The sequence below is a fragment of the Schizosaccharomyces japonicus genome (assembly GCF_000149845.2).
Source record: "Schizosaccharomyces japonicus yFS275 unplaced genomic scaffold supercont5.2, whole genome shotgun sequence".
NCBI classification, from domain to species: Eukaryota; Fungi; Ascomycota; class Schizosaccharomycetes; order Schizosaccharomycetales; family Schizosaccharomycetaceae; genus Schizosaccharomyces; species Schizosaccharomyces japonicus.
The window spans coordinates 1,285,132-1,312,939 of NW_011627861.1; the positions used below are offsets into that span (position 1 = coordinate 1,285,132).

Below are 27,808 nucleotides of genomic sequence, written 5' to 3' on the forward strand. Positions count from 1 at the left end.
GTGTCATTTCGTCATCGTGTGGAAGACACGCGTGACGAGTATGTCTGCTGCAATAACGGCGAGTCTCTCGTCCTACTTAACTCTCCTTTAACCAAACACTCTCAAGCGATTTCCTACTGCAGTGGACTTTGTTGACACTACAAAACTGTATTTGTATTTCTAGTAAACGTTCTGTATTAACAGTCTGTGATTGCGTCTTTTGTTTTTAACAGACTTACTATTTGTGTCTTTTTATTTCTGTAACTTCAATCTTGTGTGTTCTGTACATTACATACGCCTTAACGAATAGTCTCTCTACATTCGTTCTTGGATTCTTATTTCTGTAATCTTTTTTTGACTCTCCAACCCTATTTTTTAAAAAACAATGAGTGCTTCTACTTCGAACGATATTTCATCCCAGGATCAGGAACTTTCTCGTCGTCTTCATGGTGATGATGGCGCCAAAAAAGGTGGTCTTGCGGCCATGGCTGCTAAAGATTTGGAGGAACAATCCAAGGTCTTGAAGCAATACTTGGAGTTCTGGGATAAGGACGATACGAATGAGACTCCTTCCGATCGCAAGGAGCGTCTCCAAGGTTACAAGAAGCTTGTCAACGGTTATTACGACCTTGCTACGGACTTGTATGAGTACGGTTGGTGTCAAAGTTTCCACTTCAGTAAATTCTACAAGGGAGAGCCCTTTTCGCAGAGTATTGCTCGCCATGAGCATTATCTTGCTTACCGTATGGGCATTACGCCCAAGTCTCGTGTCCTGGATGTTGGATGCGGTGTCGGTGGCCCTGCCCGCGAAATTACCGAGTTCACTGGCTGTAACATGGTTGGTTTGAACAATAACGACTATCAAATTTCTCGCTGTCGCAACTATGCTGTGAAGCGCAACCTTGAAAACAAGCAGGTGTTTGTTAAGGGTGACTTTATGCACATGCCTTTTGAGGACAACACATTTGATTTTGTGTATGCAATTGAGGCTACCGTTCATGCTCCCAGCTTAGAACAAGTTTACAGCGAGATTTACCGTGTCTTAAAGCCTGGCGGTGTGTTTGGTGTCTACGAATGGGTTATGTCTGATGACTACGATCCTAAAAACCCCGAACACCGTAGCATTGCTTATGACATTGAGAAGGGTGATGGTATCCCTCAAATGTGCACGATGAAGGATGCTCGTGACGCTATGAAGGCCGCAGGCTTTGATTTGCAAACTGCCGAGGATCTGACCGACACCGACAACCCTGATTTGCCCTGGTACTATCCTCTCGAAGGTGACATTCGTAAGTGTCAAACATTCTGGGATGTCTTCACTGTTTTCCGAACCTCTCGCATTGGAAAATTCTGTACTCAAACTGCTGTCCGCGTTATGGAGAAGGTTGGTTTGGCTGCGAAGGGCACTTTCGAGGTCGGTGAGACCTTGGCTGTCGCTCAAAGGGGTTTAATCAATGGCGGTAAGACACATCTTTTCACTCCTATGTACCTTATGATTGGCAAGAAGCCTGCTACTGCTTCCAAGGAGTAGGTCGATACCCTGCTCTGTAGAAAGATGTGAATACGTCTCAAAACACTGCATAGTGTTAGAAGAAGGAATGATGCCATTTGGCGTCTCGATAATCAGTAGGGCTTTATCTCCCTTTTTTCTTATTAAAAGTAGTTCCAAACTGTCTGCTCTTTTAGCTTGTACAAACCTTCTCTCCATACATCTTTTTCGTTCTCCTCCCATCTATTAAATCCTTTTTATAAAAAATGAATTATTCGTCCGAATACTTGCGCTTTTGTGAACCAGTTCTATGTAGAGGAGTTGTCTGCTAGCAACGACTACTGTTCTGCTTCAGCAACTGTTTTAGCAGTACGGATTTGGAGAGCATGGAGGCCGGTGTCGAATTCCGGCTGCAGTAATTTGTAGATAAGTCTATGTCTTGCTGGTCTATTCATTCCGGTAAACTCGTCAGAGACAACGTCTAGGCAGAAATGTGTAAAGCCATCCTGCGCCAGTCCCTCTGTCATATTTTTGTGGTGCGAATGTTTGTTACTATCATTGCGAATTGTAAGAACTTTGGGCTTCAAAGCACTTTCGAGAACTTGTTGAATTCGTTCGTGACGTGACAACATGTTTAAAGCTCGTTTTAACATAGAACGAATACGTTGATTGTTTTTGTCAACTTAACCGGTGGTTATGTTTCCGTACTTGGGCGGTATCCAAACAGTGTATGAATAAATATACAACAACGAAATTAATATATGAAGTAGCAAATATAAACCGAAAAGTTTGTTTTAGGGTTTAGAAAGTATTTCAGTTAATGAAAATTTTTCGAACTGATTGTTCGTTTTGGGGTTTTTGATGGTAAGTAGTCTATTCAAAAAGTAAAAGATAATGAATTCTAATGATATGCCTAAGAAAATATTGATAATACCTCTTAAGAAGACACCAAAACTCGAATGCAATGAAGAACTTTGTCTGCAAAATGATGGCGAAAAGAGTGCTCAATCATACTTTGTATCATGATGTCGATATATGTCCGGAGGAATTTTAAGAGAATGACAAGTTTGGGATATGCTTTAATAGGAATGCGTTTGTTCAAAACCATTCCTCTGCCGAGAGGATCTACATCAACAGACTTAGAGCCTAACAATATCATGCCAAGCATACTGACAGGAGTGCAACTGCTAAGAAAAACCTTCGATGTCTCAATCTTTTTCTCGTATGCGATAAAAGCACATTTAGAGGGATTTGGAGTGGCAGAGAACAATGTGCTACCTGGGTGAATGAAAACCCGAGCATCATTGGGATCATAATATCTAATTTCTTTGGCTTCATGTTCCTTCTCCAGTGCACCATAGGTAGAAGCAATGAATTTCTTGTTCGGGTAAACACATTTAGCAAGGTTTGGACTTAAAGCAGCAGCAATGATCGTTGATAATAAAGACATATCATCATGTGCATCCCAACGGCAACCCTTACTTTCAGAGAACTGGTATAAACGAAGTTCCTTAGCTGATTCACGCAAGTCAGACAAGGTCGATTGTATAGTCTGCAAGGTTGTAAGTGATAAACCACGCTATTGCAAGTTAGTTTTATTGTTAAGGCTACAGTACGAACCTCATCTGCCCATTGGAACGTCTCTCTACGAGATAACTGTGCAGTACTTTGTTCCCATTGACAATAAGCGTATGTGTCAGAGATCAAATCACCCCAACCATTTCCGTATTGTGCGCGCTTCTCCCGTGCTCGATCATCAAAATGAAGGAAAGGAGATTTTACGGAGAGTATGGCAGCAATAACAAGAGCAACATCAAGGAAACCAAACATTGCTGCATATACCATCAGTTTACCGCATTTTATGTCAACGGGAAGAGCAGCCTAATAAAGGTGATTAGTTTCTTATACAGCTGTAAATTAATACTTACCAAGTAATTACCCAAACCGGTTAGTTCGCCTTCATCAGAGACTGCACCAGTTTCGTTCAACCGGTCCATAGCCAAATTGACTTTCCGTTCAGAAGGAGACGAAATAAGTGAACGCATGAACTTTTTCACATTTTCCAAGCTATTCACTTTTGACTTTGATCCGAATGCCTGTAAAATCGATAATGCCGACAAGCAAACTTGCTCAAGAGGAATGCGAAGGATATCGGGAGTAACCTGTTTTTCCATGTGCTGATTCTCAAAATTTCGAGTATACAGTTTGTAGCATAAGCCGCTGCGAACACGGCCAGCACGTCCACGGCGTTGTTTGCAGGCAGCCTGCGAAGCCCATGTTTCCCTGAATATCACCATGTCACTATCGGCATTGTAGTCTATTTGCTTTACCCTGCCAGAGTCAACAACAGCAACAATATCGTTTATAGTAATCGAAGTCTCGGCGACATTAGTGCTACACACAATTTTTCTTTTTTTGTAAGTTTGGAAAGCTTTATGCTGCTCAGCACTAGAAAGAGATGCGTGCAGTGGAAGCACAGTGAAATGATTTGGTGAATAATTCTCGATTTGTTGCATACAACGATTAATTTCGTAAACACCTGGGAGAAAAATCAAGATGCTACCGTTATCCTCGCCCAGCTGCTTATCAATATCACTGACAAGAGAGGCAATAAGTTCATATTTAATAGTGAAACGGTGTTTGTCTTTCTGTTTTTTGCTTGTGGACTCTAAGGAGCTGGCATTGGTATCGCTTGAATCTGCTTCATTCGCAGATATATCTTCCAAGTAGTAGTCAGTGACAGGGAAAGTACGACCTTCAATGTGAAGCAAACCAGCACCAGGGAAGTAGTTTAAGAACAGATTTGTGTCGGCAGTTGCACTCATGAGAATGACCTTCAGCTTTGGGTTCTTTGAGAGAATGACTCGCAGTAAAGCCAAAAGTAAATCATTTTCAACTGACCGTTCGTGCACCTCATCAATAATAATGCATGTTAAGTTGTTCACCGAGGCATAACCCATCATTTGAACTCGGCGAAGAAGCAGTCCTGTCGTACAGAATTCAAGCATGGTATCTTTTCCTTGCTTGCTTTCACCTCGAACACTGTATCCAACTTCCCCGCCCACTTTAACGCCTCGTTCATACGCTACCCGATCAGCCAAACTTATAGCTGAAATTCTTCGGGGTTGCGTACAAACAATTTTGACTATATCTCCATTTCCAATTTCTAGTTCATGATCAAGAATGAATTGTGCAACTTGAGTGGACTTACCACTACCAGTTTCACCACTAACAATCACTACGTTTTTTTCGGAAAAGAGTTGTATAACACGGTCCTTTAACTTCCATGCCGGGAGTGTTTGTCTCAAATCCATGATTGGTTTCATAGATGAATCAGCGAGTATATCTCTTCTTTTTTTAATCGCGCTAGCCGCAAGATTCTCATTCCTTGCACGCTTTCTAATTGCTTTAGGACGACGTTTTATAGCTTTTTGCAAGACCTCCATTTCCTCGGTTTTCGTTCCGACAACAACATTGGCAACCTCTAAAAGGCTGCCGGCATTTTCAATCAAGTCTTTAATGTTTTCCTTCAAGTATTCATAAGTCGCAAACAGCATTGGCTCATTTAAATACATATTGGCAAAAGAAGCGGTCTTCTTAATAATGTTTAACTTGATGTAGGATGCAAGTTTGGAGGACGACGAAACCTCAATAGAGAACATATGTTGAGGATAGGAACGTGCTGGCTTTATTAAAGTGATTTTGACAGGATTTGGGTGTACAGACTTCGGCGGAATGATGGTAAATTCGCAATCATTTTCCTTCGTAAGCTGAATTTCCTTTGGGCCAAGAGTACACTTTAATGCATCAATTTCATTGTCCCATTCAATTGTGTCACCACTGCGTTCACATGCTGCTGGATTGATATCGAGCCCCAGCAATTGTTGCTGTAAAACCTCAAACGCTATGAATATATCACCGTTGCACTCCTTCAGGGTAGCAAGGCACAAATCATAGTTGTAGCCAGTTGCAGACATTCGTTTGGCAGAGTAGTGAAAGGCTAATTCTGTTGAATCATGTAACTGGAAGGAAACAGAGCTGTCGACTTCAGGCAGAAATCTTGAAGGTAGATCATCTTCCGGAACATGAATTAATAACCAACAGAGAGCGTCTTCAAATGACGAAGTATAGGAGCAGCTCTCCTCCGCATGAGCTTTTCTGAAGCCGGCTTGTACCAGACTCGAAACAATACTTTGTTTCTCTTCCTCCGACATACTTTTAGGATTCTCATAATCCCATATATCAAAACCTTGAAGAAGGTTTTGCAATGTCAAGCGATTACTGGCATTCATACTGAGAGAAAGAGGATGACGAAAATCAAACTTGTTGTCGCTACCAACGTTTTGGAGAATAGTTTTGGAAATAAAATTGTCTTTTCTCAAAGCCTCAGCTGCTGCACGGGCCTTTGCGACCTTTTCTTTGTTTTTTTGTTCCTCTTCCATGTGAAGTTTTTGTGCTTTGAATGGATCTTCCATATAAAGCCATTGTCGATTTTTCTCCAAGTCTAGTTTCTTCTTATCCTGTAAGTCAGCCCAAATCTTTCGATGTTCGGGTGGAAAAACATGTTGCATTGATTTGTGAGAAAGAATACGATGAAGAGCATAAACGGCGCCAACATTTCTGGCCTCTAGGGGAGTGTCCTTGGCTGGTAATGTTTCAGAAGCAATCAAGTTTCGTTCCGGTAAAAGGGTAACTTTTTCAGAAGCCATTGAGCTTTTAGATACTCGTCTGGACAATGTTATTGAAATTACAATGAACTTGCCTTCCTTGTTTGGCTTTACGTAAATATCTGATTTGTCCCATTTTTGCCTTTGACAATACTCATTCAATAATACGGCTGGGATCTTTCCTGTCCAAGATGAACCTGCAACAACTTGTTTAGCTGTAGGACGATTGGGAAGAGTATTTTGCTGCTCTAAGTATTTCTTTCCACCCTTCCTTCCAACATCACTTTTCCCGTTGTTTTTAGCATCCTCCTTCACGTTTTTTGCCGTTTTTTCGTTTTGTTTTTTTGACTTGGATTTTGGAGCCATGAATGGAATGGTGTTGGCAACAAAACAGAATTATAAAATAAGAACAATTAAAAGGAGATGTGTATTAAAATAATTAATTGTTACCTGTTGTGATACGAATGTTTCAAAGGCATTGATGAACTTATAAAATGAAATGAATTTTGTCTTAAGAATCTCAGTACAGATGCAGAATAAGTTTCTTCAGTTAAATTTACATTTATTGACATACTTATATAATAATCATGCACCAGCTTAGAGGATAAATGAAATAGAAAATCAAAGTAAAGAAACAATAATTAGTAAAACTAAGATAAAACAATGAATAAAAATACAGAAAAATCAATAATAAAACAAAAAAAAAAAAAAAAAAAAAAAAAAAAAAAGGCGAAAACTGGCTAACGAGTTCAAAACAATCAAATTAGGCCAGTACCATAAATACAAAGAATTATTTCCTTTCTTACCATCGTATTTGTGTGATTATTACTACGGCAAACTTACCAAGAGCGCACACCATAAAACCACAATGGCAAGAGGAAAACGTGGCTCTCAAAGAGATTCCGAATTAGAGCTCGGAACTCCTGGCTCAGATGATGAATTCGCAGTGAAACCTGTTTCTCGAAAGGCTAAAGGAAAGAACAAGGGTGCGAAAAAGCCCATTGATTTTGATGATGGGGAAATTGACACAAGTCGTGATGCATCCCCTGCGTCTACTGCTACCTCTAGCACCTCGAAGAAAGCTAAGGGAAGAAGAGCAAGACGCGGCCAATCTGCTCCTTCGTTCAGTGCTTTGAGCGACAACGAAACCGCTGAACCTGAGGAGTCTGAGCCTGAAGAGGAGGAGGTTGTTGCCCCTAAGAAAAAAACAGCCTGTCAATGCCTTCTCCGTTTTTGCAGATGAAATGGATGAGGAAGAAGAGGAGAACGACAGTGAAGAGGAACAAGACAAAAAGAAAAAAAAGAAGAAGGATAAGCACAAGCATAAAAAGAAATCCAAATCTTCTTCTGAGGACCTAGATGAGCTCGCCGATGATGTCGACAAGCTTGAGCTTGATGAAGCAGATGCAGGAAGTGAGGATGATAAGAAGAAAAAGAAGAAGAGCAAGAAATCGAAGAAGGCCTCGTCTGATGAGCCTAAGAAGGACAGAAAGACCAGAAAGAAGGAGGAGAAGGCTCGCAAGCTCGCTGCCATGATGGAGGGCGAGAAGAAGGAAGAGGAGACCAAAACACCCTTGGCTACTGCGAATGGTCTGCCTAATGGCCGTCTTATTTTTGCCTACGCTTCCGGTTCCAAGATGGCACCCGATGGAAAGAGCCCCGCTGATGGTATTACAATTACTGGTAACCTTCTTAGTCCCCCTAATTCTCGTGATTTGCAAGTTGAGAAACTCTCTGTGTCTGCTTGGGGTAAACTTCTTATCAAGGATTCTGAACTTAATCTCATCAACGGTCGTAGATACGGTCTTATTGCTCCAAATGGTAGTGGTAAATCCACACTCCTGCATGCTATTGCCTGTGGTTTAGTCCCTACTCCTCCTTCTTTGGATTATTATCTTTTGGATCGTGAGTATTTCCCCAACGAACTTACCTGTGTTCAAGCGGTCTTGGACATTAACGAACAGGAGCGCCTCCATTTGGAAGAGCAAATGGAGGATCTGTTAGATGACCCTGACAAGAATGCAGTGGAGTTGGACCACATCCAAAACCGTTTGGTTGAATTGGATGTCGACGACGCCGAGAACAAAATCTATAAGATTCTTAAGGGTCTTCAATTTACTGATGAGATGATCGCAAAGAAAACTTGCGAACTCAGTGGTGGTTGGAGAATGCGTATCGCATTGGCTCGTATTTTGTTCATTAAACCTACACTCATGATGCTTGATGAGCCTACAAATCATCTCGACCTGGAAGCCGTTGCTTGGTTGGAAGAGTACTTGACGCATGAGCTTGAAGGTCATACTTTGCTTATCACCTGTCACACACAAGACACCTTGAATGAGGTCTGTACTGATATTATTCATCTTTATCATCAAGGTCTTGATTACTACTCCGGTAACTACGATACCTTCCTTAAGGTTAGAGCTGAGCGTGATGCCCAACTTGCCAAGAAAGCCCGTCAGCATGAGAAGGAAATGGCTAAGCTTCAAGCCAAACTTAATATGACTGGTAGTGACCAACAAAAGAAGGCTAAGGCTAAAGTAAAGGCCATGAACAAGCGTCTTGATAAGGATATCCAAAGCGGAAAGGTATTGGATGAAGAAATTATTGCTGAGAAGCAGCTGATTATTCGTTTTGAAGACTGCGGTGGTGGAATTCCTTCTCCTGCTATCAAGTTTCAGGATGTTTCATTTGGCTATCCCAATGGCCCAATCTTGTTTGAAAATCTCAACTTTGGTTTGGATCTCAAATCTCGTGTTGCATTGGTTGGACCTAACGGTGCCGGTAAGACAACACTCATTAACCTTATCTTGGAGAAGATTCAACCTATAACAGGTAACGTTTCTCGTCACCATGGACTTCGGCTTGCTCTCTTTAACCAACACATGGGTGATCAATTAGACATGCGCCTGTCCGCTGTCGATTGGTTAAGAACTAAGTTTGGCAATAAGCCCGAAGGTGAAATGCGCCGCATTATTGGTCGTTATGGTTTAACAGGCAAGAGTCAAGTCATTCCCATGGGCCAACTCTCTGATGGTCAAAGACGCCGTGTCTTGTTTGCTTTCTTGGGTATGACACAACCTCACATTCTACTGCTAGATGAGCCTACCAACGCTCTGGATATCGATACAATTGATGCTCTTGCTGATGCTTTGAATAACTTTGACGGTGGCGTCGTGTTCATCACTCACGACTTCCGTCTGATTGATCAAGTCGCAGAGGAAATCTGGATTGTAAAAAACAAGAAGGTCGAGGCCTTCGAGGGTGAAATCCGTGACTATAAGGCCATGTTGAAGGCAGAGATTGCTGAAGAACGTGAGGCTGAACGTCAAAAGGAAGCTGAGAAGCGTAAAAAGTGAGAAAAAATTTGAATTCGTGGGAGGGCTTATAAATACTTTGTCACATTATTGAAGACTGGCCACGTTATAATTTATTATAAAATAATTTTGACTTTTAGAACAAAAATACATTGCTTTTTCTTTCGTTTTATTGTATGGTATCACCTGTAGCTTCGGTAAAACTGTACGGCGAACTGCTATCTGAAGTCATGAATTTCCTCTTAAGCGGGTGGAAGTGACTCTACCACATAAGTAGTTTTGAACGAAAACAGTTACCATCGTTTAAAAGTGGCTTAATCAATTTCGTATGCATTTCACAACGAGAACTTTGTTCTTCTTGCCCTGGTTACTTCAGGTTGCTGTTTCAGATGCAAAGACTGAAGTTCTTGGGGTTTCACCTAAAGGTAAAAACATAATTTTATAAAAACGCATTACTTTAACAGTTTTAGAACTTAACTTGTACCAGCCAGATGAGAATGGGAACTGGAAATGTCTCAATTCTTCCAAAGTCATTTCATTTTCGCAAGTGAATGGTATTAACGATTGTTTTTCGTACTTTTGCATTCACTAACAGACACTAGATGATTATTGTGATTGCCCTGACGGCTCTGACGAACCTGGTAAAGTCTCTTGCGAAGAATTAGTTCATTTTGTCTAACATATTCATTAGGCACATCGGCATGTCAAAATGGTCGCTTCTTTTGCGTAAATAAAGGCTACATTAGCACATACATTCCATCAAATCGTGTAAACGATGGACTTTGCGACTGTTGCGATGGTTCGGATGAATACATGGAAATTGTACACTGTGAAAATACATGCAATGAAAAGGCAGCTGTTTACCTTGATGAATTGAACGAACATAATAATCAAGTCCGCAAAGGAATTGATATAAGAAATGAATGGGTCCGTGCAGCTGAGGTTAAGAATGAGGAATTGAAGAAAATTTATGATGAGAACAACTCTAAAATGCTTGCGACCATGAAGCGGAAGAACGAGCTTCAAGCACAACTTGACAGAATGATGCGCGAGAACGTTGACATCACTCAATTGCTGAATGACGATCTTTCTTCAATGAAAGAGACTGTTGACCTTTTGCTTCTTGAACGCAGCGAGTTCATTAAGCGTATGAAGATTCTTGAAGACATCTTGAAAGATATGGCCAGCGGCTACAATCCCAATTATCAAGATATGGCCGTAAAGGATGCTGCCTCCCGTTGGAAGGAAGTTGAGAACGACAAGTTGGACCTTCTTGTTGAGGAAGGCCCCACTGCTGAGCTCGTTGATGCTGTGGAAGAGCATTTGGCTATGGTGCCTGTACTGAAGGCAAAAGAAGTTAAGAAGCAAAAGGAAGCCTCGAATGGTCTTATCGATCAAACGAAGCAATTGCTCTTCTCTGCCGCCGAAAGTGTTCCTTTTCTTAATAACCTTGTTAGCGGAAAAAAGGAAACAGAGGGTCATGATTCTGAAGGTGCGTACTTTTCCATTGCATTAATGACCTTTACTAACAATAAACAATAGTTTCATCAAAGGCGCTTGAACGACTCGAGCACCAATTGAACGAAGTGAAATATCAATACGATGATTTACAAAGTGAACAGGCAAGATTATTCGAGGACATGAACGAACCTCATGGCTGGGACGATATATACCGCGTGCTTAAGGGCATGGAAACTAAAGCTAAGTCAGGCGATTACGAATACAGAATACGTTTTTACGAAACCGTTTTCCAAGACGATATTTCATTAGGGTAAGTAACAAACCTGAGCTGTTTGCATTTAAAAGCATGAACTTTTTATGTTGAACACGACAACGAAAACCAAACGCATTGCTAACGAATGGCGCTAATGCGTCTATATAGTGAATTTGTTGAACAAGAAGGAAACATACTTAAATATGCTAATGGACAAAAATGCTGGAACGGCCCCCCGAGATCTGCCCAAGTTAAAGTCGAGTGTGGAAAGAGTAACGAAATTATAAGTGTACTCGAAGCACAAAAATGTGAGTATCTTATCCAAATGCTCAGTCCAGCTGCCTGTTCTACTACTCTGTACAGAAAGTCTTTGATTACAGAAGCAAATGAGCATCCTACGCCCGAAACCATTGCCGAAAATGATGAACTGTGAAGCCGCACCTTTATAGATTGAAATTAGCCAGAAAAAATAATACACAAAAGTAGTAATTGAAGCGACAAATTCGAAAGAGCGAACTGGCAACATTGTAACATGCGAGCTACTGGTACTGTGATCCTCAGGAACACAGAAATATATAATTCATGCCGAACGTATTGTGATTGAGACAAAAGAATAAACCCTATGGGGAAAGGAAAAAAAATAAAACTCGTAAATGCTTAAAAACCTTAAGATCAGGAAAAGAGGGACTTCGCGTGCGAGGTAAGAGGGAAATTAGGGACATACTTATGCTCTTACTTGCGGAGAGGGATGAGAACACCACACAGGACGGCGACTATAATTACAATAATAAGGATGGTGATTCCCAAACAAATCCACTTTTTTCTTCTAGCGGCCTTTGCACTCTTAATAGCCTTGTCCATGTGTTGAGTACCCTCACCCATGTTTGTACGGACGTTCACGGCATCAGTAACGATCTTGTCCACAACGGGGTCTTGCTCCTGGACCATGGTAGCCATGTCCTGAAACAATTGAGCAAGCTCTGTAATGGTTTTTTCAATCTTTTTGATGTCGGCATGGCGTTCTTGTACTTCACGAAGAGCTGAACGTGCTTCACCTGAGCGATTCGAGCGAAGAAGAGCTTGTGCAAACACCTGACCTCCGTTCTCTTCATTCATAGCACTTTGGAAATCCTCCTCCGTAGCTCTAGGGTTGGCAATCTCCAACTGGCGTCTCATACGTTGCTCATACTGCGCACGGTAAGTTTTCTCAACTTGCAGAAAATGGCGAATTTGATCCATAAATTTCTTCTTCACCGCTTCAGTCTGAGTTTTACGCGTAGCAGCATCGTTATCTGGAGGTAATTGAATGTTTTGTTGCTCCAAAGAACGAATTGCCAGCTGTACCGTAGTCTGTATGCGACGAGTGTCAGCAGTGTAGGCCTCCAATTGTCTAGTAATCGACTCCGTCTCGGATTCAACGATTTCCTGCAAGGAACGTTGATGTAACGTTTCGATTCTTCCGATATTGTCCTCAATCTGGCGTATGGCATCTCTAATGTGGTCGATCTCCTCAAAGAAGTCACTCATACTGAGCTCCGTAACCACGGGATTAATTGTAGTACTATTGAGATTTGATTTATAACCTTCCTTATCCATTTTTCGTAACAGAATGACTCAACGCGAATAGATCCTGTAAGGAGGGTATGTGCGGAGTCTAACTGTTTTTAAGCTCTGCCTCCCAGTGTATGTTGTTTGGTTCCAGCGAGATTCGAACTCGGGACAAATACGGACTGACGTCAGCGAAGGCATGTGGCTATAAACGAAAAAATAAGCGATAGTCTATTTAGAATTCAAATAATTAATATAACATAAAGTTATTTGTACAAAACGAAGAATAAGAATAAAGCAATAGGTGTAATGAGTAAGACTGAATACATTGTTCAGTTATTAGCGTACAAATTTATAATTTCATTCAGGATGGTTTGCCTTTCGTTACTTCAGATAGTGTTAATGCATTTCTTGTGCCTTAAATAGTTGGCAAACAATAATAACGGCAATGACATTACGCGCCCGAAATTGTACCCGTTGCCGAATCCAGATCTTTGGTCAATATATCTTTGGATCGTCTCGTAATGGTGGCAACACTGCTGTAAAAAATATAATAATCTGGTTCGATTATGCGTCCGGACCGTAGCTTACGAATTGCCGCTGGAGAACTAGTATGCCTTTTAAAACCAAACTTTTTGTAGAATGACATAGCTTTTTTGTTTTCAGAGAAGACTGTTAGGAATATATAGTCTTTCTGAAAATATTCATGAGCAAGCACAGCAGCTTGATATGTCAGCCAGCTGCCCAATTTGTGTGCACGGTACTTCAAGCAAACTTGTAATTCATACATGTATAAACATGGGACATTATCTTCTTCTGTATCTTCAAGACTAGTAAATGCAACTAGTTCTTTTGATTGTTCATGTAGTAAGCACACATAAACAAGGGGCGTTAGAGACATTTCTTTTAACTTTTCACTGTCTTCCCATCCAAAACAGCTTCGTTTATACATTGCGAACATATTCTTTTTTACCAAATTAAAGCATTTTTTTTTGATATCTTCATTTTTATTGATGTTTTTAAGGATTACGACGCTTAGGTCTTGACTTTTGACAAAGTCATCATCAATAAAGTCATCTATGGGTATTGTCATTAATACAAAAGTTCAGAGCAGTCTCGCACGATGTTGTGGTTATTCCATCTATTCTTTGCTACCAACAGAAAAGCAGCAACAAAAACAAGAATAATGCAGCGAGCGAGGTTCGAACTCGCGCGTTTATCAACAGCAGAGTTTCCATCGACCATCCGGTCAACTTAAATCTGCCCCCTTAGACCACTCGGGCATCGCTGCTATTGTTACTTTGTTATGGCTGAGGTCATATATATTTAGTTTAATTGAGGATTCCTGTTCGTTGGCTTCAAATAATGAATAACCTCCTTCTTCAAAACGTGTAATAATTTCTGAAGGTTACTATTGAAAGAAACGGGTACTGTTCAACAGATATTTCCGTTAAAACATCGCAAGTATTTATATTAATTAAAACTGATTTTAATGTAAATACCACTTACTTAATTATTCTCCTACCACAAATTGGAGAAATTAATTATGAGTATTATTCCAGAAATTGATTCAGAGAAAATGACATTACTACAGCTCCAAGTGATGTTTTAGCTGCCTAGTATTTTACTCATATGGTCTTCAACAATGCTAAACGTATGCATTCGAAATGTTGGCAGATAATGTTTCAGCCGTTATAACCTTGATTGATGGTTGCGAAAACTTAATAAAATTAAAGTAAATGTGCTCAATCTACTCGCAGTGTGCAAAGAGTATTACTATTGAATTGAGATATTTGTTATTTATTAGAATAGATGATAAAATCAAATGTTTACTAGTAAAAATTATTCAAGAACTCACAACTTAGTAATAATAAGACATAGTATTTTGTTGTGTCCGACCCACAGTTTTCATGCTTATTGTTACGAACTTGTTTTCTGAATATCAGTTGGTTGAAGCAAGATCAGCAAAATAAAAGTGAAGTTGTATCGCTTTTGATGAAACGTCCGGTCTTCTACTCATTTTTAAATAATTTATCATCGTGAAATTCCATTTCTAAAGAAGAACAGTTATATTGACTTTAATGCACCATGAGTAATAGTCAGACCTTCGCTGGCAAAATTCCGAATTCCAAGTTTGGACTCTGGTCTAAGAATCAATTGTCACCGACACTGCCTAATGTTCTCTAAGCAAATTCTTAACATTACAGCAAATTTTGTCTGAGCGACCACTGATTTATCTTTTCCTTTGAACTTATATCGGATATTCCATACGAACCAGCATGTCAAAGACAATACTTCAAATGCCTGGTTTAGAACTCCAGTCTAAATATCTATTCGCTACTGTCACAACAATACAGAATACCCTAAAGTAACTTTCAAATAACTGTTGAATAATAAACTGATTAATATAACATTCAACTACAACATTCTCAAAACTAGAATTTCCTTTTCCTGGTAAATGATCAGTCTAACTACTAAGCAATCTTTCAATTCTAGCTAGTATTGGAAACTTCTGCCAACACTTCCGCTAACACAGCGTCTTAAGCAGCGATGCCCGAGTGGTCTAAGGGGGCAGATTTAAGTTGACCGGATGGTCGATGGAAACTCTGCTGTTGATAAACGCGCGAGTTCGAACCTCGCTCGCTGCATTATTCTTGTTTTTGTTGCTGCTTTCGTTTTTTTTTTTCATCTTCTTTCGCCGCTTAGGGAATTGTCGTGTCTCGCTAAATTAGATTTGCAACTAAATGACTACGAGTAAAGCATTTTAGTCTTTCTTAGACAGACACGCCAGTGTTATCAAACAATAGCAAGCAATGATGATGAGTTCCGTGGCATTGACTGTCTATTATAGCAATTGCGCTATGAACTATCTTATAATACAAGTTCTCTAAACTTTGATGTTATAATATTAAGTCATTGAGAAAAATAAACAAACACAAGGAATTTGTTTAGGCCGCGTAGTTTAGTTTGAAACCTAAGGCATTCGAGGTCCATTTTTCATGTTATATCATAACAGAAATATCGTACATTGGGTTCGCTAGATACAAACCTTAAAATACTTTCTACGGAAATCTAAAAAAAATGGTCAAATTGCTGAACAAAATTTTGGCGAACGGTCAGTACTAACTTGAAATTATATTGGTAATTATTCTTAGGCTTTATAGTTAGTATTGGTGACTGTAATAACTATAAACAGTTGGATTCTATTTCTCGCTTAATCAAATGGCCGAAACCTTATATTGGAATCGCGAAAACCCAAATCTTAAAAAATCCATAAAATGAAAAGTAAAATACTAACTGAACTCTGGTTAGCTACATGAGTAAATGCAACAGTTACTTTAATACAGTATTACTTTCTGCTGCTCAATTCACCAACTTTCCCGATTGTGTCTCAAGCGAGGGTTTAGATCATTTCACTAAAACTAAACAAAATAAACGATGCTATGTTTCGCTTTCAAAAAAGACGAAAACGCTTTGCAACAAAAGAGCGCCGTCACCAGCAGGACTTGAACCTGCGCGGGCATAGCCCATTAGATGCCTGAACGAATTCAAGTCTAACTCCTTAACCACTCGGACATAGTGACCCGACACACGTTATGTTTTAAGGCGGAGTATATTTGGTTCAATTGACGATTCTTGTTCTTAGGTTTCAAACAATAGATTACTTCTTTCTTCAAATGTTTTCAAGTAAGCTTCGGTTTCTAAACCTTAAAGATGTGTTAAGCGTGATAAGTTTTGAAACTTTGGATGCGTAAAGAAACCAATAAGTTCAACGGATAACAGCCATTAACTCATTCTACTAATATTAACTTGTTGATTGGTAATATCTTTGTTATATAACTCATATTGGAAGTGTTTGTTAATTTCTAAGAGTCATATTTTAATAATTTAGCAAGCTGCGCAAATGTAAAAGTAACAGTTGTAATTGCTTCGTACTAACAGTGAATGCTAGTGAATACTTAGTTACTCAATTCAAGTAACTAATCCGTTTAATACTTTTCTTACAATTGAAGGTCGACGATAAGTTAATTATTTACATTATCTCAGGAAGACCGGTGTACAAAGTACACATCTGATACAAAATCTGTATTAGTCAAGGCAAATAAAGAATATTTTTTGGGAGTGATCGGTCCTTCGATTTCTCAGCAAATGCTAAGCTGAGTAAATGTTTGCCATCAAGACAGTGTCCAGTAAAACCACGACATATGAAGATTATTTCTGTACAATTGTTGATAAAGTTTCATTAATTACTAAAAATCGATATTAGCGGAGAATATTATTTATACTCATCTTCAGTCGTACATTGAACCTTTTAACCTTACGTATTTACCAAATTATCGTGACTAAACTCTTTTAAGATTATAAGCTAAGTGCAATTTTGATATTATCAATCCTACCGACAAAATGTGAAATGTTATCTACGTCAATAATTCTGACGATGATTTGTTTCAAGGCAGACACAAAATCAGTCACAATAAAGACACGTCGCTCAAATTGGATTAAATTAAATAACCAGTATGATTAATTACATTAATAAATCAAAGTTTTGCCCAATAACGTAGTGGATGGATTGAGTTAGTGATGTTGACTAAACAAAACGTGTAGTTTATATGTTAATTTCAAGCCAATTACGTATTGAACTCTATTGCCCTGGTGATAGTAAAACATTTAGAACTAAGGGGATCTGCAATTTTTGCAGTTATAGAGAATTCCAGTAAATCAGAACAAAAAACGATTTACTTAGTCCTACAAAGGCTAATAGAAAATAACTAAATAAATAAATAAATAAATAAACAAACAAACTCTTCAGTAGTATTGCCTTGAATTGTAACACAGTCTTTCACTTGTATAGCATTACTGTCTTAAAGTAAGCATTTTGAGCTGTCATTATAATTATTAGAGCCTATTGCAGTTGACATATTTCTTAAATCAGTTTACCACTCTGTATTGTTTGCGTGCGATACATTAATGTAAACAGTAGTTATGTTACTTGCATTCCTTTAGTAACAAAAAGTATATATTTAGTCATAATCTTACGCTCTACGAAAAACACAATACGAGGGTATATATCACCTTGTATAAATACCCTCCTTAAGAAGCAGTTTTAGCTGTTTCGAAAGTTCTAATAATACACTGGTTTCAATATTGAAACTAAGTGTGAAACAATCATTATCACAATTCTTAAAACATTTACTAACAAAGTAACAGTGGATTCGAAAAATCTATTAAACACTGAATAACTGTACAAAAAATAGAAATAGTTTGAGTAACTACTCTAATAGAAAACTTGTTGAACGAAGACGAGAGAAAGAAAGAAACATCATAATTAATTTGAGGAGTTCGCTGGTGAATTCTCCTGAATACCTTGAACCAACTCGGTCCAGCTCATAAATGGCGGCATTTGATACTGTGGTTCTACCGTCACAGGTAAACTCAATGATGGTGCTACCTCCAACGGCATAGGCGGTTGGGGTTGTTGAACATTTGGTATTTCTGGTTTGAAGTAAGAACTTGCCGTTGATTCATCAACTAGAGTTGGTGCGATGGTGTCTGGCATGGTGACTGAATTTGGCAGCAAGTCTCCTTGCCATTGAGGTTGCATACTGATCGGAGAATAGAGATTAGCATCGTCCAACGATCCAAGCCAAGATTGCCAATTCTGATATCCATTAAAAATGGCGTCCGCCATGTTTTTCTCTTGGTAAGTCACGGTCAACTTAAGTTGCTCCTCGAGAGTCTTCAAAACCTTCAGATTGCTACGAGACGTCTCATTTCTTTTGGCCAAAAATTCAAGTACGTCCCAAAGGCTACTAAGAGCATCATTCATCGAATCGTTAGGTTCAAGGCTTCTAAAGAGCAAAAGAACAACACCGCTTGCGAAAGGCAAGTGATAATCAAGAAATGAGTAACTCGATAAGCAGTCTTTGCCCATTAATATATGGGCGAGGCGTACGATGTTCATCGCACTTTTCTTGCATAAGTCCACATACTGCATGCATTCGGGAGACAATTCAACCCCCTTTATTTTGTAAAGTGTAAGCGGCCGAACAGTCAGCAAAACAGCATTCTCGTAAACCATTTGCAATTGTGCACTTTCCCGAAAATTAGGTTGCTCATAGTAGCTTTCATCAAATGATGTTAGAACTTTTTGGTTGCGCTTCCACAATTCAAGACTGGTAAAACATTTTCGAATAGCATCCAATTGATTCGAAAAGGAGGCATGGTTTTGATTGTAAATGCATTCTTGAATTTGCTTGCACAGTTTAGCGATATCTATCATTGCATGCATTTTTGGAATCATAGTTGGTTTCCCGGGTACCTCAAGCTCAGCCAACATTTGGGGATAAGGTACACTTATTTCACTGTCAGGGATCGAGCAAGGTCGGCCAGTTGTAACGGCAATGAACCGGTCTATGGAATACACTGACCACCATAAGCGATTACGAAGTTCTTGAGAACTTGTGCTTAAGCCCTGGTCAGAACAGTTCTTGTGCAATCCCATAGAAATCGCACATTTAATTGCTAAACCGAAATAAGTATAGCAACTCTTTTGATGCAACGTGGGTTGCAAATAAAATCCAATGAGCACAGCGGATTGCACAGTGCTTACATTACTTTGCTGCAGTACCAACGGAAATATACACAAGGCAGTTTGGAAGAGCTTGTTACCAATGTTTATCATTTGATTAGTGCTCGATGGGACATCGCCCTGTCGTTCCGCGGCATACTGATTACCAAGGGCCAAAACGAGCAACAAAATGCAAAGAAAGCCGCTGTCGTTATTGGATTCCATAGACATGAAAACCTTGAGACGTACTTTGAAATAAGAAGCATGATACAAAAATAAGTGTGTCTGTACATGTGTGAAAAATGAGTCAACAAGAAAGTCCACAACAACTTTGGAGGGGATAAGACTCCGTGCGTGCATGAGTAATTGCTGTTCTGTTTCATTCGGAACAGCAAGCAAGTCAGTTTCCTGAGGATACTTGAGTGCAGAGGAAAACGTGTCTAAACCCAACTGAGCTTGAACGGAATCCAAGTAGGATTCAATTGTACTTTTTCCCAAATACAATGACTCCTCTAGTCTCCCAACAACAGTTTGGTCCTGTGCTTCCAGAACGTGGGTTCCAGGTGAAGATATATTCGAAGACGTTTTAGCAAAATCTTGACTGTCCCGAAGGCCCAATTTTAGCTTTTCGATCTCTCCTCCACTTCCATCGTTCTGTTCCGGGGCAACGGAATTGCTGTATTTTTTTTTCTGCGACAATTGTTTGCTCAATGCAACAAGATTTTTTGTTTCCAAGTTAAAGCCAGGACATAAACACGTAATGATATACTCCAAACACAATTGTCGCTCAGAAAGCTCTTCCAAGTACTCTTTGGAAGGGAGTTCTCTGTGTGATTTTTGAACGTACACACATTGTGAGCTGCAATCGCTCATACGACACGCTGAACATGGTTGTTGTCCATCGCATCGAATCTTTTTTAAACGACAATGTTTACATGCTCTAAAGACCCTGCGACGTTGATCTGAGGGCACGCGACGTTTTTTCTTCCGTTCTGTCGCCTTTTCATCCAAGTGCAAAGTTATGCCCATAAAACTCAAATCTTCGTCCATTTTTAGGTTAAAGCTTTCCAAAATTATGGGTTACACATTCGTAATAGGTAACAGGAGCACTTAACGCTTTGCTGCAACACTTTCCTGTTGAATTTAGAATTTGAAGAGAAGAGGGTGGTTTCAGGTCATGGACACGAAGGCAAACAATCAGTTCGGGAACACGAGCCCTAGCGGTCAGAAAGCTGAAACCGAACACAATAAAAGACACATTGAAAAGAAAGAAAAAACAGGAATATTTTAGACGGATCAATTACACTGAGTTAGTATGGAGAAAAGCGCGTCTAGTAAACAGAAAGAGGAAGATATACAGAACGAGCATTGGCACCACGCTCCTTAAATTCACAGTCAACACCCTTACCACCCATAAATGATCCCTATGTTTCGACCAAATATATCCCATTCATTTCGTACCCCTTGTACCTCTAATTATGAATACCAAAACGAAAATAAAAATGACCTAACCAAACTCGATAACTGGCTATAGTAGCCTGCAAACGAAACAAAAACAAAATGAAAAGACCGTGGTGCAGAAGGACGACGGCACGTCTTCTACACATCTATTGCCGCTTCTTGAACTTCCGGACCTCGTTAGGGTTACGCTTTCCAGCACCAATAACAATACGAAGGTCTTCACGACGATCATTTGTCAGGATGGAGGGCAAAAAGTCTTGATCCATCAAGTCACGCTCCTTCTTACGCTGGGCATAACGGACAGCGCGCTGGTATTCTGGTTGATCCTCACGCAAGATAGGGTTCTTCTTTGACTTGCCGTTGGCAGATCCATGAACGGGCTTGGGAAGCGAATATTTTGTACCACGCACCTTCCACTCAAAATTCTTCTTCAAGTGGACCCGGAATTCGCCTTTAGAGTTTACTGAGCATGCAGCCTTCAGAAGCGTATTACCACCGCAAGAGCGGCAGAACTTCTTCTCCATGTTGCGTTCAATAGCAAAGCAACCATGACAACGAAGCACAAACTGCTTCACCTTTTGAATTTTGAGACCATCTGCAGAAACCAGATTCAGCCCAATCTGGAGAAGAACATTTTGCATAGCGAAATCTGTAGTAATACAAGCAACCTTCATGTTCACAGGTTTCGCGACACTGTCGGCCTCTGCCTCGCGAGCTCTGACTTTCTTCAGATTAGAAGGTGTAATCCAACCTTCTTCATCATCATCATCCCCTTCGTCCTCTTCCTCCACTTGATCCACGGAAGGCTCCTGTTCCTTGGGTTCAACAGCGGCATTTGAATTGTCACTCTCAGACTTTTCATTTGACAAATTAAGCTGTTCCAACTTTTCTGTCGTGGCAGCAACCTCTTTGGCTTCAACCGCCGCTGTTTCGGACACTGAAGCTGTCTCCTGCACAGGGGGAGGTCCATTAATTTTCTTTTGGCCAGGAAACGACCGCAAACGCCAATCACCACCGTTGTTCTTATACTCTAACTCATAAGTGAGAGCAAGCACCTGTAAATCTGTCGCTGAAAGGAACGCGTAGTCACCTGTACGCTTTGCAAACTCGGAGACTAGTAACTCGTTAGCAAAAATCCATAATCAACCACTCTTTGCTGATATCAATTAACGTTTACACACCTTTTTTGATAAATTCGGGTTCTGGAACCTTAACCTCAATTGAATCACCCCAAAGTTCCAAGTTTTTCTTCGAGTTCTCGTCCTTCAATTCCGCAAGAACTCGAGGAACAGTGTAAAATTTTTGAGCAACCTTCCGGAGGGTAGCACTGGATTTAATAAGTCCACCAGTATCCAAAACCAAATGGGACACGATATTCTGTCCTTCTTGAGGCGCCATGACGAAAAACTGCTTTCAATTTCCTCAGGTAGGTGTTTGGCGGAGGGCAACTTGCTGCGTCGCACGCTAGTGGAACTGTACTATGTGGAAATTAAGGTATGTGGGCAGAAGTGGGGGCGTTAATGGTGGTGCCTGGGGGACATATGGTGCTCCGTGTTTCGGCAACTACCACGTCTGCTGAGCAGTAGCATTTTGCATTATACCCGTTTTTAACATCTATAGGTCTAGAAACGCGTACGAACAAAACTCTATCTAGGTTTTAAAAACTTACAGTTTCCGGATCTTTTTTGCGCGCTCGTGATTGAATAACATGAGCGGTGTAGATGAGGAAGACTATGCAAAACTGCCTTTATCGACGCGATTGACACATAAAATCTGGAAAGTTCGGCTGGGAGCTTACGAAGAATGCAAAACACAATTCTCACGCGCCTTTGAACCGACAGATTCCTGCTTCGGACTGTGGACTTCGAATCCAGATCTATGGAAAAACATGCTAATGGATGGCAATGTTGCTGCTCAAGAAGCAGCAGTTGCAGCATACATGGAGTTTATTAAATACGCTTCTCCCGATTATGTTTCAAAGTAAGTAATTGAAGATTCAAAGTGTGCGATTTTTTGCAATATTTTTGGTTTTAAAGGACAAGGCTAACTTCATTTTTCTCTGCAGATCCATCGCTTTTGCTATTCCAGCTATTTCTGAAAAATGTCTGATGTCCTCTCGAGCAGGAACAAAAGTCAACAGTCTCGAGGCCCTACAGTTAGTCATTGAAGTTGGTATTGTTGATCCAGTAGTCGAGACATTGGTTGCCTCTTTTGGTGCCAGACTGCCAAAACTCGTTGCTGCCAATGTTCATGCGCTCTCCACACTTGTAGAGAGTTTTGGTACTAAGATTATCCGACCTGAAACCATTGTTCCAGTTTTACCAAAACTTTTTGGACACGCTGACAAGAACGTGAGAAAAGAGACCGTTGGTCTTACCGTCAATTTGTACAGATGGGTTGGCGTAAGGTTAAAAAATGCAATTGCAAGTGATCTGAAGCCGGTTCAAATGAAAGAATTGGAGGCCCAATTCGCTGCCTTGCCAGAAGAAAAGCCAACGCAAAAGCGGTTGTTGCGTAGTCAACAGGCAGAAAGCAAAGCGGTGGAAGCGCAACCAGTTCCTGAGAATCAAGGGCTGTCTGCTTCTCCCGTTGAAGATCAAAGTGAGCAAGAAGATGAGTATGATCTTGTGGAGGAGGTTGACGTGTTCAGCAAAATTCCTCCCACTCTGGAATCTGCTCTTTCCTCAGTTAAGTGGAAAGAGAGAAAGGAGGCTCTGGAAGATTTTTTACCGGTCGTTTCTCAACCAAAGATCAAAGATGCGAATTTTTCTGACCTTGTCCAAATGCTTGCTCATCGCATTGTTAAAGATGCGAATGTAATTGTGGTTACAACGGCGGCAAAATGTCTCGACAGCCTTGCCAAAGGCCTGCATTCTTTCTTTCATCCTTACGTTTCCATCACCATTAATGCTCTGTTGGAACGTTCAAAAGAAAGAAAGGCATCCGTTATTGAGGCACTTTCTGCCGCAATGGATTCTGCCTTTGCAGCATCCAACCTTGACGCACTTGCAGATGAAATCGCACAATTTGCTTCTCATAAAAACCCACAAGTCAGGACGGAATGTTGCCATTTTTTAAGTCGTTGTCTTTCGAAAACGACAGTGTTACCAAGCAAGTCTACGGTTGATGTTATTGCTAGCGCATGTGTGCCAGGTGTGAACGATACTTTCGAACCTGTTCGAAATGCCGCCGCTGAGACGTTGGGAATATTAATGAAGCTCGTTGGAGAGAGACATATTGCACAGTACACTGACTCATTGGATGACATTAGAAAAGCTAAAGTTAAGTCGTATTTTGAGACCGCAACCGTTTCTGTGAAACCACGCTCTTCAAGACCACGTCCAGTTGCTTCTTCTGCGAATCGTAATCCTGCAACAGTCAGAAGGCCTGAACAACGGTCTACCAGTGCGACGGCGAACAAACCGTCATTGGCTAAGAATACCGTTCTTAAATCCAAATCTGTTTCTTCACCCACGCCCGCCTCTCCGGCGCGACGGGTTTCTGCTGAACGCTCGTCTAGCTCTCCAGCGGCTGCGGCGAAGAAGAAGAATGCTTTTGAAGAAGGACCACTTCTTCCGCGTCCGACAACACGTCCTACATTGCGTTCTTCTAAGAACCATCTTGCCATGCGGTCTCTTGCTCGTGGTGGCTCTTCACAAAAAGGACTTCTTAATGAAACTGTTCTGCATTTAAAGAAAATGGATCTTGAAGATTCTGAACCAACACCTGCAAAACAGACGAAAGTTGCCCCTCAACAAAGCACGATTAATGTGTCTGAAAAAATGAACGCTTTAAACGATTTTGCTGCAGAAAGATCCACGCTACTTGCCCAAATACAAAAAGAGCGGGAAGAGAAATCTCTTCTCCAACGTCAAGTGAGTGAACTGAAACGTGAAGTTGCCTCTCTTAAGGAAGAACTCTCTAATGCGAATATGCAGCAAGAGTCGAGACAAACAATTGCTCGCCCTCTTGGCCGTGATGGTTATAGTGTACCGACTTCACTCTCTTCTTTCCAACGCGACAACAGAAATTTGGATTCCTTCCATCAGGGACTCGCCCGGTCTCGCTTAATGCTCTCTAATGACCCCGCCACTCGTTCTCAATTCACGTTTAATAGAAGTTCATCATTTGCTTTTCAACAACCGGAATCCCCGAAACGGGTAATGTCCCGACCTCCTTCGATGAATCTTTCATCCGACTGGAGCAGAGCGATGGACCTTACTGCCAAGCTAAAGGAAAAGATTGAACAGATGAAACAAACCGACCTTCGGCATCAAAGCCTAATTTAATTAAACTACTCACTCGTCTTGGTTTTGGTCTAGTGTCTGGCTACCCAGATTATTTACTTTACAGATTTGATCTCGAATATGGTTTCTTATTTATAATTCCTTTATAGAAAGCGGCAACATTTTATAAGCCTAGACCATTAATTAACAAAATATCGAAAAGATACGTAAATAGACAAACGGAAAAAACGTAATGTACAGTGGATCCACTAAGAAGTATCGTCTTGTTTCAGAGTTAAATCGTGAGAGAGAGGAGGGTCTGGTTGCGTGGATTGCATAACGTCCTCTGGACCATCCTCATCATCTTCGTAGTAACAATAAGGATCCTTTTTTGTGGGAGAGTATGGAGGTAAATGTGAAAGTTCAGACTCCAATTTTCTGTGAAATAAAGATACGGGAATCTTACAGTCTAGCGTGTTCAGAAATTGCAACCGCTGTAATAAATTTTGTTTGAAATGACAACCCTCATCTTTCCTGCGATAGAAGAAGGACCGGCTTTTTTTCAAACTTTCAGGCGTGAAAGCGGCCAGGGTTGTGGTTTTTGGAGTTACATGGTCATTAACAGCAACGTATATATAGTGTTTCACATTGACATGTGGATTTTCGTTGCAACTTCCATGAATCTCATCTTCGATTGGGACAATAAACTCAACCGTGGCAGAGTGACCTGCAACAGGTGGAGGTGTCCAGCGACCTTCTTCGTAGAGAATTGTTGGAGAAGTACGAAATGTGTTTTGAAAAAGAAGAAATGTAATCTCTTGCACTAAGTAAATTGAAACCCAGTAACGGGATGCACCATCAGGTTCAAGGTTCTGGAAATTATTTTGAGCGGATTTCAGAGCAACATATACGGGACAAATGCACTGGGGACCTTTGTAACATTTTTCGGGGTAACGAACTTGTAAAGAGAGAGGAAAGTGTTTTAGTGAGCATGTCACTTCTTGGAAAGCTTTGTCGCACAAGGGATAACCAAACCGAATATCATGTGAACCTATTAATCGATCGGGATTGAGAGTGAATGGTACTATCACATCGACGCTGTGTGTTTTTGGTATGCGGCATGGAAAGTCGGTAGCTATCTCAACCGTTATACAATAAGAGATGGATCCATAGTCGGTAGATATAGTGCGAGGAGTGTCTGGTGGTAACTCTGCAATTAAGTTGTACGAGTATATCTCGCCTTCCTTTAATGTTATATTGTGTGCCAAAGACCATTCAATTGTATTGAATGAGACTTCCATAGGATATTTTGAATCGGTAGGGAATATTTTTTTCCCAACAAACCGGGCTGATACTGACTCGCAAAAGAAGTTCTCGGTAGTAATGAAATAAGCCCTATAGCTAATTAGAGAGCACGGAGTATGCATATCACGAAACGTGTCGCAAAAACTTCCTAGAATATGAATTTTGTCGCGTGTAAGATCCATTAAGCAAATCAATCATTCAGTGCGATGTCTTTCAAATGAATGGTAACAAAATAAACAGAGACATTTAAGAGGAAAGAAGATAGACAGCATCAGACGAAAAGCGAATAAACAGAACCGACGGGTAACGGCAAATGCATTTAGAAGACCTAAACCACCAAAACCAGGAAAAAAACGAACTTTAAAATACAGATCCGAGACTCTGATTGTAACTCATATCGGATGAATGCACGTTCTGTATTTTATTCAATTCACTTAATTTAAAACTAGTAATTGGAGTATTGCGTCCCACTGTTAGTGAAATGACTGAACAAAGAGGGGAAGAGTCAAAAAAATGAAGTACAGATTTAAACAAGAAATATCAGGAATTATTAGTTGGACAGTTATTTGCTGATGCTAATATGACTGTGCTTGAATGTTTTTTAGAGTGTGTAAGTTTGTGTATCTAGAAAGATGTATATATTTATTTATTTATTTTTTCTTTTAATAATTATGAGTACCTGTAGAAAAAGTACGTTGCAACTATCAATTTGTCATTCGAAAATGCCCACATATGAACGAGAAACAAAAACAAGAATAATGCAGCGAGCGAGGTTCGAACTCGCGCGTTTATCAACAGCAGAGTTTCCATCGACCATCCGGTCAACTTAAATCTGCCCCCTTAGACCACTCGGGCATCGCTGCTTTGGTTGTTCAATTCCCTTCTGCTGCTATACTTGAGAGTTTTAAGTTTCATTAAACTGTTTGATGATGATTTTGTTCTGACATCTTTTGTTATTAGGAACAAGACTTCGCTTAGTGTAAAATCTTGTGTTGCATATGTGAAAATTGATAAAACAATGCGCGATGAAAAGCTGGACGAAGTGTCTTGGAAAACTATAACATTACTACTGATGGTCCGTTTAAAATAAATCCCACAATTTTCATACTTTGGCACGCTCAACAAGTACGGTCCCGGGCCTAATCAAGTATGAAAACATACTAGTACCCAATACCGTAATCGTAGTCGCCTTTACTATGCCACTTGGGTAACATTCCTTCGCAACTTCCATGCGACTTCCACAAACTCAACCCCCCTCACGTTAAGTGACTAATTCCATTTATCTATGACTAAGAAACAAAAGTCTTAAAGCCCATCCACTCGAATTTGAGTAGAGGAGGCCAAATGACATTCGATCAAAACCGTCTCCAACTGATCAAGAAGGCGACTAACAGAGAACCCGTGAACACTTTCCGACGCTCGAACAAACAAGATGCTTGACATAACAAATGCAATTAACGGTCCTCCCGGTGTGGCGATGGCGATGATTTAAGTCCCGTCTCTACGGCGACTAAGGAGCAACTAGGCATGCCCC

At 40.4% G+C, this 27,808-nt stretch overlaps 11 protein-coding genes and 4 non-coding genes across 15 annotated transcripts; 5 read left to right on the plus strand and 10 right to left on the minus strand.

Moving 5' to 3' along the window:
• Positions 1–26: 26 nt before the first annotated feature.
• On the plus strand, positions 27–1,754 carry SJAG_03531 (sterol 24-C-methyltransferase Erg6). Its single transcript, XM_002174634.2, has one exon. The coding sequence runs from the start codon at positions 365–367 to the stop codon at positions 1,508–1,510; it is 1,146 nt and encodes a 381-aa protein (XP_002174670.1). The 5' UTR covers positions 27–364; the 3' UTR covers positions 1,511–1,754.
• Positions 1,755–2,307, minus strand: SJAG_03532 (BolA domain UV induced protein Uvi31). The gene has a single exon (XM_002174635.2). The coding sequence runs from the start codon at positions 2,119–2,121 to the stop codon at positions 1,807–1,809; it is 315 nt and encodes a 104-aa protein (XP_002174671.1). The 5' UTR covers positions 2,122–2,307; the 3' UTR covers positions 1,755–1,806.
• SJAG_03533 (ATP-dependent RNA helicase Ucp1) lies at positions 2,248–6,676 on the minus strand. Its single transcript, XM_002174636.2, has 3 exons — positions 3,397–6,676; positions 3,089–3,349; positions 2,248–3,047 (listed from the first exon to the last, which is right to left on the minus strand). Exons 1-3 carry the CDS (start codon positions 6,499–6,501, stop codon positions 2,406–2,408), a joined length of 4,008 nt encoding a protein of 1,335 aa, XP_002174672.1. The 5' UTR covers positions 6,502–6,676; the 3' UTR covers positions 2,248–2,405.
• On the plus strand, positions 5,813–9,494 carry SJAG_03534 (ribosome biogenesis ATPase; the record flags this gene model as incomplete). The annotated part of the gene is made up of 2 exons (XM_002174637.2): positions 5,813–7,321; positions 7,347–9,494. Exons 1-2 carry the CDS (start codon positions 7,004–7,006, stop codon positions 9,492–9,494), a joined length of 2,466 nt encoding a protein of 821 aa, XP_002174673.1. The 5' UTR covers positions 5,813–7,003.
• Positions 9,495–9,614: 120 nt separating this feature from the next.
• Positions 9,615–11,824, plus strand: SJAG_03535 (glucosidase II Gtb1). Its single transcript, XM_002174638.2, has 6 exons — positions 9,615–9,877; positions 9,923–10,006; positions 10,055–10,093; positions 10,144–10,944; positions 10,995–11,223; positions 11,335–11,824. Exons 1-6 carry the CDS (start codon positions 9,781–9,783, stop codon positions 11,597–11,599), a joined length of 1,515 nt encoding a protein of 504 aa, XP_002174674.1. The 5' UTR covers positions 9,615–9,780; the 3' UTR covers positions 11,600–11,824.
• Positions 11,229–12,909, minus strand: SJAG_03536 (SNARE Psy1). Its single transcript, XM_002174639.2, has one exon. The coding sequence runs from the start codon at positions 12,760–12,762 to the stop codon at positions 11,899–11,901; it is 864 nt and encodes a 287-aa protein (XP_002174675.1). The 5' UTR covers positions 12,763–12,909; the 3' UTR covers positions 11,229–11,898.
• Positions 12,910–13,012: 103 nt separating this feature from the next.
• On the minus strand, positions 13,013–14,001 carry SJAG_03537 (histone N-acetyltransferase). Its single transcript, XM_002174640.2, has one exon. The coding sequence runs from the start codon at positions 13,805–13,807 to the stop codon at positions 13,169–13,171; it is 639 nt and encodes a 212-aa protein (XP_002174676.1). The 5' UTR covers positions 13,808–14,001; the 3' UTR covers positions 13,013–13,168.
• SJAG_16107 lies at positions 13,902–14,005 on the minus strand. The gene has a single exon. It is a non-coding gene; the product is annotated as a tRNA-Leu (tRNA).
• A 1,253-nt stretch (positions 14,006–15,258) lies between these two features.
• Positions 15,259–15,362, plus strand: SJAG_16108. Its single transcript has one exon. It is a non-coding gene; the product is annotated as a tRNA-Leu (tRNA).
• An 843-nt stretch (positions 15,363–16,205) lies between these two features.
• SJAG_16109 lies at positions 16,206–16,298 on the minus strand. Its single transcript has one exon. It is a non-coding gene; the product is annotated as a tRNA-Ser (tRNA).
• A 1,589-nt stretch (positions 16,299–17,887) lies between these two features.
• Positions 17,888–20,757, minus strand: SJAG_03538 (transcription factor Thi1). The gene has a single exon (XM_002174641.2). It carries the CDS (start codon positions 20,330–20,332, stop codon positions 18,041–18,043), a length of 2,292 nt encoding a protein of 763 aa, XP_002174677.1. The 5' UTR covers positions 20,333–20,757; the 3' UTR covers positions 17,888–18,040.
• On the minus strand, positions 20,707–22,337 carry SJAG_03539 (ribosome biogenesis protein Nob1). Its single transcript, XM_002174642.2, has 2 exons — positions 21,925–22,337; positions 20,707–21,857 (listed from the first exon to the last, which is right to left on the minus strand). The coding sequence occupies exons 1-2, from the start codon at positions 22,139–22,141 to the stop codon at positions 20,890–20,892; spliced, it is 1,185 nt and encodes a 394-aa protein (XP_002174678.1). The 5' UTR covers positions 22,142–22,337; the 3' UTR covers positions 20,707–20,889.
• On the plus strand, positions 22,302–25,263 carry SJAG_03540 (TOG Alp14). The gene is made up of 2 exons (XM_002174643.2): positions 22,302–22,723; positions 22,809–25,263. Exons 1-2 carry the CDS (start codon positions 22,452–22,454, stop codon positions 25,030–25,032), a joined length of 2,496 nt encoding a protein of 831 aa, XP_002174679.1. The 5' UTR covers positions 22,302–22,451; the 3' UTR covers positions 25,033–25,263.
• Positions 25,040–26,877, minus strand: SJAG_03541 (fungal protein). The gene has a single exon (XM_002174644.2). The coding sequence runs from the start codon at positions 26,454–26,456 to the stop codon at positions 25,239–25,241; it is 1,218 nt and encodes a 405-aa protein (XP_002174680.1). The 5' UTR covers positions 26,457–26,877; the 3' UTR covers positions 25,040–25,238.
• A 156-nt stretch (positions 26,878–27,033) lies between these two features.
• Positions 27,034–27,137, minus strand: SJAG_16110. Its single transcript has one exon. It is a non-coding gene; the product is annotated as a tRNA-Leu (tRNA).
• Positions 27,138–27,808: the final 671 nt, after the last annotated feature.